The sequence below is a fragment of the Hippopotamus amphibius genome, chromosome 11, assembly GCF_030028045.1.
Source record: "Hippopotamus amphibius kiboko isolate mHipAmp2 chromosome 11, mHipAmp2.hap2, whole genome shotgun sequence".
NCBI lineage: Eukaryota > Metazoa > Chordata > Mammalia > Artiodactyla > Hippopotamidae > Hippopotamus > Hippopotamus amphibius.
In genome coordinates, this window is record NC_080196.1 from 62,464,376 (window position 1) to 62,477,322 (window position 12,947).

Sequence of the window (12,947 nt, forward strand, 5' to 3'; positions counted from 1 at the left end):
TCCCAAAATTCAGAATTGTAAGGGACAAAGAATAACTGAAACAATCCTGCAAAGGAAGAACAAAGTTGTAGGATTTGTATTTTATGTTTTCTACAAAGTTACACTAACCAAAATAGTGTTGTATGGGCATTAGGATAGACATATAGATCAATGGAAAAGAACTGAGAGTCCAGAAATAAAGTCATACACCTCTGGTCAATCATTTTTTGACAATGGAGCTAAGACAACTAAATGGGAAAAGAATAGTCTCTTCAACAAGTGGGACAAATGGATTTCCACATGCAAAAGAATTAGACTGAACCACTACCCCTTACCATACACAAAAATTAAGCCAAAATGAACCAAAGACTTGAATAAAGAGCTAAAACCAGAAAACTCATGGATGGAAACATAGGGTTACACCTCAAAAGGAACTGAAGCCTAAACTTTGGATTAAATGCAGAGGAATTCTATCCAAGGGCATTGTGATCTTGTATGACAATGCAGGTCCACACACTTCTGCCCACACTGTCGACACTGAAAAACTTTCTTTTGAGGTGTTAAAGCATCCTCCCTATAGTCCTGATCTTGCTCCATCGGACTTTTACCTGTTTGGTCCCCTGAAAGCAGTCCTATGAGGATGCAGATTCATTTCTGATGAAGAAGTGAAGACAGCAGTGCATTCGTGGCTCATGGCTCAGCCTAAAACATTTTTTAATAAGGTAATATGAAAGCTTGTTGGCAGATGGACAAAGTGTATTGAAAAGGAAGGAGATCATGTTGAAAAATGATATATCTGTCTTTTCTAAAAGTTAGTGGAAGTAAATTCTAGAGCTGGAGTGAGGATAATTTTTGACTCACCCCTGTAAATGTCACTAGCGGTCTACTTTATATTATATGTATTTTACCACGTTATGGTAAAAAACACAATGATTCAACTTATACACATAAGGTACTAGAACAGTAAAATTCACATATAGAGAAAGCAGAATGGTGATTGCCAGGGGCTGGCAGAGGGCAGAATGGGAAATTTTAATGGGCACAGTCTCAGTTTTGCAAGATGAAAAGGGTGCTGGAGACTGGTTGAACAACGTGAATACATTTAATACTAGTGAACTGTACACAAAAAATGGTTAACATGATAAAATTTGTTAGGTATATTTTATCATAATTAAAATATAAAATTAAAAAGCATACACAATGACATTTCATGAAAACTACAAGCATTTCTCATGATAAAAAAATCTTTAATGAAATACTGGCAAATCAAATTCAATAACAGATTAAAAACAAAACCAAAAATCACCATGACAAAATGAAGTGTAGGCCAGGAACACAAGGTATATTAAACATTCAAAAACCAATCAACAGGGCTTCCCTGGTGGCTCAGTAGTTAAGAATCCACCTGCTAATGCAGGGTACACAGGTTCGAGCCCTGGACCTGGAAGATCCAACATGCCTCAGAGCAACTAAGCTCGTACGCTGCAACTACTGAGCCTGCGCTCTAGAGTCTGCAAGCCACAACAATTGAGCCCACATGCTAGAACTGCTGAAGCCCTCAAGCCTAGAGCCCGTGCTCCGCAACAAGAGAAGCCATGAAAATGAGAAGACCTGTGCACCACAACAAAGAGTATTCCGCGCTCTCCGCAACTAGAGAAAGCCTGCGTGCAACAGTGAAGACCCGTCGCAGCCAATACATTAATTAAAAAAAAAAAACATATTTTACCACAGTAACAGAGAAAAAAGAGAAAAAAAGGGTTATCAGCAAAGTAGATGAAGAAAAATCATTTGACAAAATTCTACTCCTATTTATAATTAAAAAAAAAAAAAACTCACCAAACTAGGAACAAAAATAAATCTCCTCAACTTGAAAAAGGACATCTACAAAAAGCCTATACCTTACATTGTACTTAATAATTAAAGATTTAAGATGGGAAAAGGAGGCAAAGATGTCCACTCCCGTCACTTTCATTCAACATTGTCCTCGAGGTTCTAGCCAATGCCAAAGGGCAAGAAAAAAGAAACCAAATATCTATAGATTGGAAAGAAAAAATAAAACCGTTCTTATCTGTAGATCACATGATTCTGTATGTGGAAAATCCACGGTACTCTGCCACAAAGCTACTACAACAAGTGAGCTTTTAGAGTTGAAGGCACACGGAAAATTTTCCAGGATAGATCACATCTTGGGTCATAAATCAAACCTCGGCAAATTCAAGAAAATTGAAATCATATCAAGCATCTTCTCAGACCACAACACCATGAGACTAGATATCAACCACAGGGAAAAAACTGCAAAAAATACAATCACATGTGGGCTAAAAAATACACTATAAAACAACCAAGAAATCATTAAAGAAATCAAATAGGAAATCAAAAAATATCTAGAAACAAATGACAATGAAAACACAACAACCCAAAACCTATGGGACGCAGCAAAAGCAGTTCTAAGAGGGAAGTTTACAGCAATACAGTCCTACCTTAAGAAACAAGAAAAATATCGAATAAACAACCTAACCTTACACATAAAACAATCAGAAAAAGAAAAACAAAGAAACCCCAAAGTGAGCAGAAGGAAAGAAATCATAAAGATCAGAGCAGAAATAAATGAAAAAGAAATGAAGGAAACAACAGCAAAGATCAATAAAACTAAAAGCTGGTTCTTTGAGATGATACACAAAATTGATAAACCATTAGCCAGGTTCATCAGGAAAAAAAGGGAGAAGACGCAAATCAAGAGAATTGGAAATGAAAAAGGAGAAGTAACAACGGACACCACACAAATACAAGAGATCATGAGAGACTACTACAAGCAGCTATGTGCCAATCAATTGGATAACCTGGAAGAAATGGATAAATTCTTAGAAAAGTACAATCTTCCAAGACTGCACCAGGAAGAAATAGAAAATATGAACAGACCAATCACAAGTACGGAAATTGAGGTTGTGATTAAAAATCTCCCAACAAACAAAAGCCCAGGGCCAGATGGCTTCACAGGCAAATTCTATCAAACATTTAGAGAAGCGCTAACACCTATGCTTCTCAAACTCTTCCAAAATATAGCAGAAGGAGGAACACTCCCAAACTCATTCTACGAGGCCACCATCACCCTGATACCAAAACCAGGCAAAGATGTCACAAAAAAAGAAAATTACAGGCCAATATCACTGATAGTTTTGGAAGTTTTAGCCACAGCAATCAGAGAAGAAAATGAAATAAAAGGAATACAAATTGGAAAAGAAGAAGTCAAACTGTCACTCTTTGCAGATGACATGATATTATACATAGAAAACCCTAAAGATGCTACCAGAAAACTGCTAGCACTAATTGATGAGTTTAGTAAAGTAGCAGGATACAGAATTAATGTGCAAAAATCTCTTGCATTCCTATACACTAACAACAAAAGAACAGAAAGAGAAATTAAGGAAACTCTCCCATTTACCATTGCAACAAAAAGAATAAAATACCTAGGAATAAACCTGCCTAAGGAGGCAGAAGATCTGTATGCGGAAAACTTCAAGACATTGATGAAAGAAATCAAAGACGACACAAACAGATGGAGGGACATACCATGTTCCTGGATTGGAAGAATCAATATTGTGAAAATGACTATACTACTCAAAGCAATTTACAGATTCAACGCAATCCCTATCAAATTACCAATGGCATTTTTCACAGAACTAGAGCAAGAAATTTCACGATTTGTATGGAAATGCAAAAGACCCTAAATAGCCAAAGCAAATCTTGAGAACGAAAAATGGAGTTGGTGGAATTAGGCTTCCTGACTTCAAACTATACTACAAGGCCATAGTGATCAAGACAGTATGGGACTGGCACAAAAATAGAAAGGAAGATCAATGGAACAGAATAGAGAACTCAGAGGTAAGCCCAAGCACATATGGGCACCTGATCTTTGACAAAGGAGGCAATATACAATGGAAAAAATACAGCCTCTTCAATAAGTGGTGCTGGGAAAACTGGGCAGCTACATGGAAAAGAATGAAATTAGAACACTTCCTAACACCATACACAAAAGTAAACTCCAAATGGATTAAAGATCTAAATGTAAGGCCAGACACTATAAAACTCCTAGAGGAAAACATAGGCAGAACACTCTATGACATCCATCAAAGCAAGATCCTTTTGGACCCACCTCCTAGAATCATGGAAATTAAATCAAGAATAAACAAATGGGACCTAATGAAACTTAAAAGCTTTTGCACAGCGAAAGAAACCATAAACAAGACAAGAAGACAAACCTAGAATGGGAGAAAATATTTGCCAATGAAGCAACGAACAAAGGATTAATCTCCAACATATACAAGCAGCTCATGAAGCTTAATACCAAAAAAGGAAATAACCCTATCCACAAATGGGCAGAAGACCTAAATAGACATTTCTCCAAAGAAGACATACAGATGGACAACAAACACATGAAAAGAGTTCAACATCACTAATTATCAGAGAAATGCAAGTCAAAGCCACAATGAGGTATCACCTCATACCATTCAGAACAGCCATCATCAAAAAATCTAGAATCAATAAATGTTGGAGAGGGTGTGGAGAAAAGGGAACTCTCCTGCACTGTTGGTGGGAATGTAAGCTGGTACAGCCACTATGGAAAACAATTTGGAGGTTCCCTAAAAAACTAAAAATAGAACTACCATATGATCCAGTAATCCCACTACTGGGCATATACCCAGAGAAAACCATAATCCCAAAAGAAACATGTACCATAATGTTCACTGCAGCACTATTTACATTAGCCAGGACATGGAAGCAACCTAAATGCCCATCAACAAATGAATGGATAAAGAAGATGGGGCATATATATACAATGGAATATTACTCAGCTATAAAAAGGAATGAGATGGAGCTATATGTAATGAGGTGGATAGACCTAGAGTCTGTCATACAGAGTGAAATAAGTCAGAAAGAGAAAGACAAATATTGTATGCTAACTCATATATAAGGAATCTAAAAATGGTACTGATGAACTCAGTGACAAGACAAGAATAAGGATGCAGATGCAGAGAATGGACTGGAGAACTCGAGGTTTGGGGGGGTGGGGAGTGAAGGGGAAGCTGAGACGAAGTGAGAGAGTAGCAAAACATATATATACTATCAACAGTAAAATAGATAGCCAGTGGGAAGTTGTTGTATAACAAAGGGAGATCAACTCGATGATGGATGATGCCTTAGAGAGCTGGGACAGGGAGGGTTGGGGGGAGTCGAGGGAGGGAGGGAATATGGGGATATGTATATAAATACAGTTAATTGACTTTGGCGTACCTCAAAAACTGGTACAAGAATGTAAAGCAATAATATTCCAATAAAAAAAATAAGCTACAGAAAAAAAAAAAGAGTTGAAGGATACCAAGTCAATATTAAAAAATTGGTTTTTTTCAAATTGGAAATGAAATAAAATTAAAAATTAAGTGTACAGTAGGATATAAAATTAAAATTTCACCATTTATAATAGTATCAAAAAACATAAAATACTTAAAGATAAATACAGAAAAATATGAGCATATTTTACACCCTGTACCCTGAAATCTACAAATCATACAGAGAGAAATGAAAGAAAATCTAAAAAAATAATGGAGAAACATGACATATTCATAGATTGGAAGACTCAGTGTATGTCAATTTTCCTCCCTTTGATCTGTAAATTCAATACACCCCAAACAAAATTCCATGAGGCAGTTTTCTTTTAGGAATAAATAAGCTGACTCTAAAATTTAGTGGAATGCAAAGGACTGCAAAGAGCCAAAACAATTTTCAAAAAGAAGAAAAATTTAATAGGATTTACCCGATTTCAAGACTTACTATAAAATGACAATAATCAAGTTAGTGTGGTATTGGCAAAAGGACAACATATAGTTCAATGTAATAAAATAAAGTACCCAGAAATAGATCATGCATATACAGTCAATTGATTTTTGACAAGGAGGCAGAGGTAAATTCTGCAGAAAAGATATAGTCTTTTCTAACATGGGAAAAAAATCTTTGCTACCATGGGATGGGCAAGATTTCTTAGACTGAACACTAAAAACAGGAACCACAAAAGAAAAAATTGATGAACTGATCAAAATAAAAAAATAATTTGCTTTTCAAAAGAAAATATTAAGAGAATTAAAAAGCAAGCTGCAGGTTGGGGGAAAAAAACAAATATCTGACAACTGACATCCAAAATATATAAAGAACTCTAATACTTCAATATCAAGAAAGAAGGGATTGAGTAAAAAAATAAAAATAGGCAAAAGATTTGAACAGACACAACAAAAGAAGACTGGCCAATGATCACATTAGTCACTGGGGAAACACAAATTCATTCCACAAAGAGATGGCACTATACTCATTAGAATGGTCAAAATTTAAAGAAATGACAATACCAAAAGCTATTGAATACGCAGAATAAGAGAGGAGATGAGATGGAACTCTCATAAGTTCCTAGCAAGAGTGTGAAATAGCACAACCACATTGGGAAACAGTTTGGCAGTTTTTTTATAAAGTTAAATATACACTTGACATATAACCGAGTAATTTCACTGCTGAGTATTTACAGAAGAAAAATAAAAACATCATAGCCACACAAAGACTTGTACACGAATGTTAGAGAAGCACCATTCATAAAAGGCAACACTGGGACAACCCAAATGTCCATTAATAGATGAAGAGAGAAACAAATTAAGGTACAGGCATACAGTGGAATACTACTCAACCATAAAAAATGAATTACTCCTATACACGAAAAATTGAAAAAAGTCTCAAAAACACTATGCTCTGAAATAAACCAGATATGAAAGGACAAATATTATATGATTCCACTTATATGAGGTATCTAGAATAGTCATATTCATGAAACACACAGAATAGTGGTTAGCAGGGAATGGGCAGTGGGGAGAGTGAGGAGTTGCTGTTTAATGGGGACAGAGTTTCAGCGTTGAAAAAGTTCTGGGAATGGGTGGTAGAAATAGTCACATAGCAATACAATGTACTTAATATCATTGAACTGTACACTTAAAAATGGTTAAGGTGGCAAATTTTATGTTATGTATACTTTACCACACACCAAAAATCATTTTGCTGAGGGAAAAAAGACAGAGAGAAAAAAGTACATACTGTTTGGCCATTTATGCTGGCATGACAGAACATAAAACTAAGCAATAATAATGGAATCACATTAATGGCTGACTGGGATAGAGGATAAAGGAGGGGACCAACTGTAAAAGTTCTCAATGTAACTTTTTGGAGTAACCTTATATTTGTCAAAACTCAGTGAAATATAAAATTAAAACAGGTATATATTAGTGTATGTAAATTGCACTTCCATATATTATATTTTAAAATAAATGAGTAAGTTTGAGGGGGGAATGAAATGCAACAGAGTGGAAAACAGTATCACAGACTCTTCTACGAATAAGGTTATGTTATAGTACAAAGAAGGTAGTAGCTAGAGGGAAATACCTGGTCAAAGGAGTATGTATTTTCCTTCTCAAGGTTAAAGAGAAATGACTGTATTTAATGCCAACAGGAAACCAGTTATTTGAAATCAGGTTGAAAATTCAGAGGTAAAAGAACATAAAGGCTAGAAATATTTTGTTGCCAGTGTTTGAGGTATATGGAATTCTGCCACTACTTTCCCACTTGCATATAACTGAGTCTTGAAAAAAAAAATGGTTTGGCAAGTATGAGTAGAAAAAAGTAGACTGAAATACCCAGCAGAGGAAACAGCAAATTCAAGAAACCAAGAATACATTATTTCCATATACTTGTATATTAATAGCAAAAATAGTAATAATGGGGGTTTTTAGCAGTCAAATTTGTACTAGTATTCACCTTGTACTAACATACTGACCCTCTGCCAAGAATCTAGCACTTTGCTAAAAAGCAGAAGTTTACTGAAACCAAAACAATATACTCTAAGAAGTCAAGTACTCTCTAAGCCTGGAAGCTGAAAATGTATCTGTCAGAACAATAATGGCAATTCAGGACCATTACTGTATGAAGTCAAACTAATTGCAATAGCTTTAAGGACATCCACAGCCACCTCCGTGGTAAAAAGCCTTGTGAGATGATCATAAAGTAAATGTTTAACAATCAAGTGTTTTCCCAATAAAAAAAACACTACTTGAGATAATGAAAACTCTACTTCAGGGGGTAGAACAGTCAAAGAATTCTAGTGAAAGAGGTTATTGCTTATCTCAGGTGGCATATCAAATTCAGATTAAGGCATGTACTTTGAATTCTCATACCCTGTAACCTAACCCCCAAAACATCACTTTTTTTGGTGATCTTTTATACCTGTAATTCTATGATTTAATAAGGTAGTTTTAAACTTCAGTCTTTCTAGAAAAGCCTCTACGACATTCTTTTAAGGCCTCAACATGAAACACTTCAGGTAGTTATCTTTAATTAAAAATAAAGAAGAATAAGGCCTATTTCCAAACATGCAATTCAATGATAAAAATAAGTACTGTTTTATTAATTTTTAGGTATGGCATTCCCTTAAACTTAACTTTTATAATTTATATTAATACATCTTCATTTATTATTTAAGACCCCAAAACTTGACATGTATATTAACAAAAAATTATACAAAATAAATATGCTTCACACATATCATTAATAAACTGGAACAGTACATCCAAACAGGTAAGAACTCTCACACTCAAATTTAAAATCCCTTATTTGAAAGTATTAAAAGTTAGCAAAATGACAAGTATTCTTGTGAAAGATGACAATAAAACAAATGTTCTTTTCTGTTTCGAGTGCTAAAGCAAAATCAAACGTAATTGCTATGCCTCTGATTACAACAATATCAACCTACAGCAATAGTAGAGCTAACTTTCAAAATGTTCCCTCTTGATAACTGACTACTACAGAGATTTCCATGAAACAATCTGGGAAATTAAATAAACCAGAAAATGTAAACTGGAGAGTGTTTGCTCTGGTGTTTATTTCTTTTCCATTTTATGTGTTTTTCTACTTTTCTTTTTGGCACCACAGAATATCTTTTTTTCTAAAAGTCATTGCTCCCATAAGATCAATGACACAATGACATCAGAACACATCTGTAATTTTCTATTTTCAAAAAACCACTCCTTCTCATATAGTGACGCATTTCATATAAGGTTTTGTCTCACCTGGCCAGTTCTTTAATCAAGTTTGCAATGCGTCTTTTGTCTTCAAGACATAAATCCTTCAATGATGCGCTCTTTATTCCTCCCCTGTAGAAATTCTAAAAACAAAAAAAAAAAAAAAAAAAAGGCTTCTGATTAACTTTCACAAAAAAACAATTTTTAAGACTTTCTGAGAAATTTCTTAAAAGAAGCACAGGAGATGACGCTTCTTGAATCTCTTTTATCTGGTAGAACACTATTGACCTGCTTCATTTAAACCTACTGTGAACTCAAAACAGGCTCAGGAACTGTCTGTCCACCAGGGGACATCATGTAATTTACACAGAAAAAACTTAGGCATAAATGTGCCTGCTTAAGTATTAGGGAATATTAAGGAAACAACTTTGACTGTCACAGAAACAAGCACCTAATGGAAGATACTGAGAATCTTTCCTACACCATAGCCCGTGGCTGCCTAAAGGTATACAAAGGTCGGCAGCAGAAGCACCGATTTCTAAGTTCTCAATATACCCAAAGGTTCATTCCAAAGGATATTAGACCAAAGAGCAACAGTAATAATATATAACATTATATCTAGTATTATTAGGAATATTCTAAGTATTTCATACTTATTAATCCATTCCATTTTCACAATGCTATTAGGCAGGTATTATTCCTATTCTACAGTGAGAATATGTTATTATATGCTATTATAATGATAGTGTTTAGATTTTTATTATTTTCTTTATACTTTTCTGTTTTATCTTGCCTAGGAATATAGCAGTTAAGTAGCAAAATCCAGAGTTAAGCATTGATTCCAGAGTCTGCGTGCTTACCCACTACACTATCCTATCTCTTGTGCTATAAAAAGTTCTCCTAGTATTTAAACATCAGAGAGGGGTCTTTAAAGCCATGAAACCTAAGGATTCACAAGGGAACTGGAGCTAACATGTAAAAGGAACATGTTAAAAAAAAAAAAGAATCCTTGTCATTTGTGTAACCACAAAGCAGGTTAGTGTAATTACTTCAGGTGGCCAGGAATAATCCAAGAGCTCTAAAATGAATCCTGGAATTACTTTAGCCAAAGATGGGAAAGACAGGGCAGGAAAAGTAAATGGGAAAGAGGATATGGTTAAAAAAAATTTTTAATGGATTTGGTTTTAGATTTTAGATATGGTCAATTTAAGATGCTAGGAGGACATTCATGTGGAAATGTTTAGTCAGGAAGTTAGAAATGTGGGTCCTGCTCTCAAGTTAGAGAAAAACATAAAGATTTAAAATTCAACTGTATGTTATTATAATGATAATGTTTAGATTTTTATTTTATTATTCTCTTTATACTTTTCTATGCTTTAAAATTTTCCTTAAAGAAAAAATATTAGTTTTAAAAAACTGTCTCCTAATCCAAGAAAATAAAGTTGGTACCTGAAAAGACAAGAGGAGAATCAGAAGCATACAATATTGTGGGAGAAAAAAGTTTCAAGAAAAATGTGGGGTTAACAGTGCTAATGATCAAAAAAGTTAAACAGGATATAAAAAGAAGTCACTGGATTTGGCAATGGGAAAACTTGCTGAAAACCCATTAAAAGAAATTTCAGTAAACAAACAAGAGAAACCCTTGCACATAGGCAAGAACTTCAGCAGCATTGTGTTTAGGCAAAAACCTAAAAACACAAATGTTTGTCAACCAGAGTTAAACTGTAGTATAATTATACAATGGAATTCTGTAGCTACTGGTTGCTACACTGTTGACATTTATCTTCAAACTCATCCCCCTAGGCTCTGCTTTGTGATGCTGAGGCTGAGACTCTGGAAACCTCATTTCTCCTTTGTCACAACGTTCTCTGTTAAATTCTGCCAAAAGGAAGAACTAGAGGAAGAAAGGGCACATTCCTTCCTATTTGCTTCCTGTTTCTCTAAGTGTCACCCCAGTCAGAGATCTTTACCATGGCAAGAACAGCTGATTCCAGTTGGTAATTCTTCCAGCTCTCGCAGAACCAGCCTTTATCATGTCTCCTCGGGAATAGCAATACCAGTCAGGCTGGTTCCCCATCATCAGCGGTCAAAGTTTCAGCTCTTAAGTAGTTCCTCCTCCAAGCTTCTAGGTTTTAATAATTCCAACTTATTCTATCTGTTTTCCCAGGCTTAACGATGGTGGTTGGCTCTTGCAGTTATTACCAACATGATAACTTAGTGTGCCCTTTTTGCTTTTCAATTCTCCAGAACCAATTTAACAAGTCTTTATATTAAATACTCTCAGTTAAAATAACTGGCTAAACCCTGACTGAAATATCAGTGAAAAGACATAAGTATAACTATATGCAACATAAATCTCAGGAACATAATATTGAACAAAAAAGCAAATCACACAATATGAGATCATTCATATAAAGTTTGAAACATACATAAAACCAAAAACATTGTTTAAAAAATAGGTACATGTTTAGACCACATAGGACAGGTGGTTGTAAACTATGACTGCAAGCCAAATCTGGCCCAAAGCTTGTTTTTGTAAAAAGAGGTTTATTAAAACGCAGCCATGCACATTCATTTATACACTGACATACATATGGCTCTTTCCACACTATAGTGGCAGACTTAAATAATTAAGACAGAGACCATGTATCTCACAAAGGCTAAATATTTACCATCTGGCCCTTTACACAAAAAGTTTGTCAACCCCTGATATAGAAAAACAAAAGAATGCTAAACACAAAATCAGGATAGAGATTACCAGAGAAGATGCTATGCTATAACAGGGGAAGGATACATCTCTACAGACAGATATTACCTCAGACTGGAAGGAAGTCTGAGGCTCTTCTTAGTCAATCTTTTTCCTCTCCTCTCCTCTCCTCTCCTCTCCCATCCCCTCCCCTCTCCTCTCCTCTCCTTTCCTTTCCTTCTTTCTTTCTCCTCTCACAGATGCCAGACTTGTGGTGAAATCTTAAGTCTCTCCTTGCTTTACAATTGCATTATGGCAATTCAGTGGGGAAAAGAAAGGTCCTCTCAATAAATGGTACTGGACCAAGAGACTATTAGCATGGAAAAATGAACTTGCTATAAAGTTTGTTGCATTTTTAAATCTCTCTTGAAGACAACTGGAGAGAATTAAAGGAAATTCAAACTGAAAAGGGAGATATAAAACTATTCACAAACGGCACAATCTCATACATAGAAAACTGTAAGGAACTTACCAAAAAACTATTAGATCAGAACTAATAAATGAATTCAGAAAGGTTGCAGGATAAAAAGTCAACTGTGTTTCTATACACTTGCAGTGAAAAATCCAAAAAGGAAATTAAGAAAACAACTACATTAATAGTAGCACCAAAAAGTATGAAATACTTAATACTTGGAAATAAATTTAACATAAGGAATATAAGGCATGTCCACTGAAAACTACAAAACATCACTGAAAGAAATTAAAGAAGAGCTAAATAAAGAGAAAGACATTTTTCACACCATACTCAAGGACAGGAAGACAATATTATTAAGTTGAGAGTGCTTTCCAAATTGATCTAAGGATTCAATAGGGGTGGGTGAGTAGGAGATACAAACTACGCAGTGTAAGATAGGCTCGAGGATGTATTGTACAACACAGGGAATAGAGACAATATTTTGTAATAACTGTAAATGGGAAGTAACCTTAAAAAAATTGTGCAAAAATTTAAAAATTAAAAAAAAATTCCCAATCTCCTAATTTATGAGATTAATATATACATAGTACTGTATATAAAATAGATAACTGACAAGGATGTACTGTATAGCACAGGGAACTAGACTCAATATTTTGTAATAACCTATAAGGGAAGAGAATCTGAAAAAGAAAAAAAAAATATATAT

The 12,947-nt window shown here is 34.8% G+C and overlaps 1 protein-coding gene across 9 annotated transcripts in view; it reads right to left on the reverse strand.

Annotated features, from left to right (window-relative positions):
• Nucleotides 1–12,947, reverse strand: part of KIAA1328 (KIAA1328 ortholog) — a 403,500-nt gene that overhangs the window by 379,214 nt on the left and 11,339 nt on the right. For 8 of the 9 annotated variants that reach the window (XR_009047897.1, XR_009047898.1, XM_057698044.1 and 5 more), the window contains one exon: nt 9,129–9,223. The exons of the other annotated variant lie outside the window; for it this stretch is intronic. Coding sequence is in view for 6 of the 8 variants with exons in the window: in XM_057698044.1 (XP_057554027.1) it covers nt 9,129–9,223 (95 nt within the window). In the remaining 2 variants the exon portion in view is untranslated. The remainder of the gene's footprint in view (nt 1–9,128; nt 9,224–12,947) is intronic. 9 annotated transcript variants of the gene reach the window in all.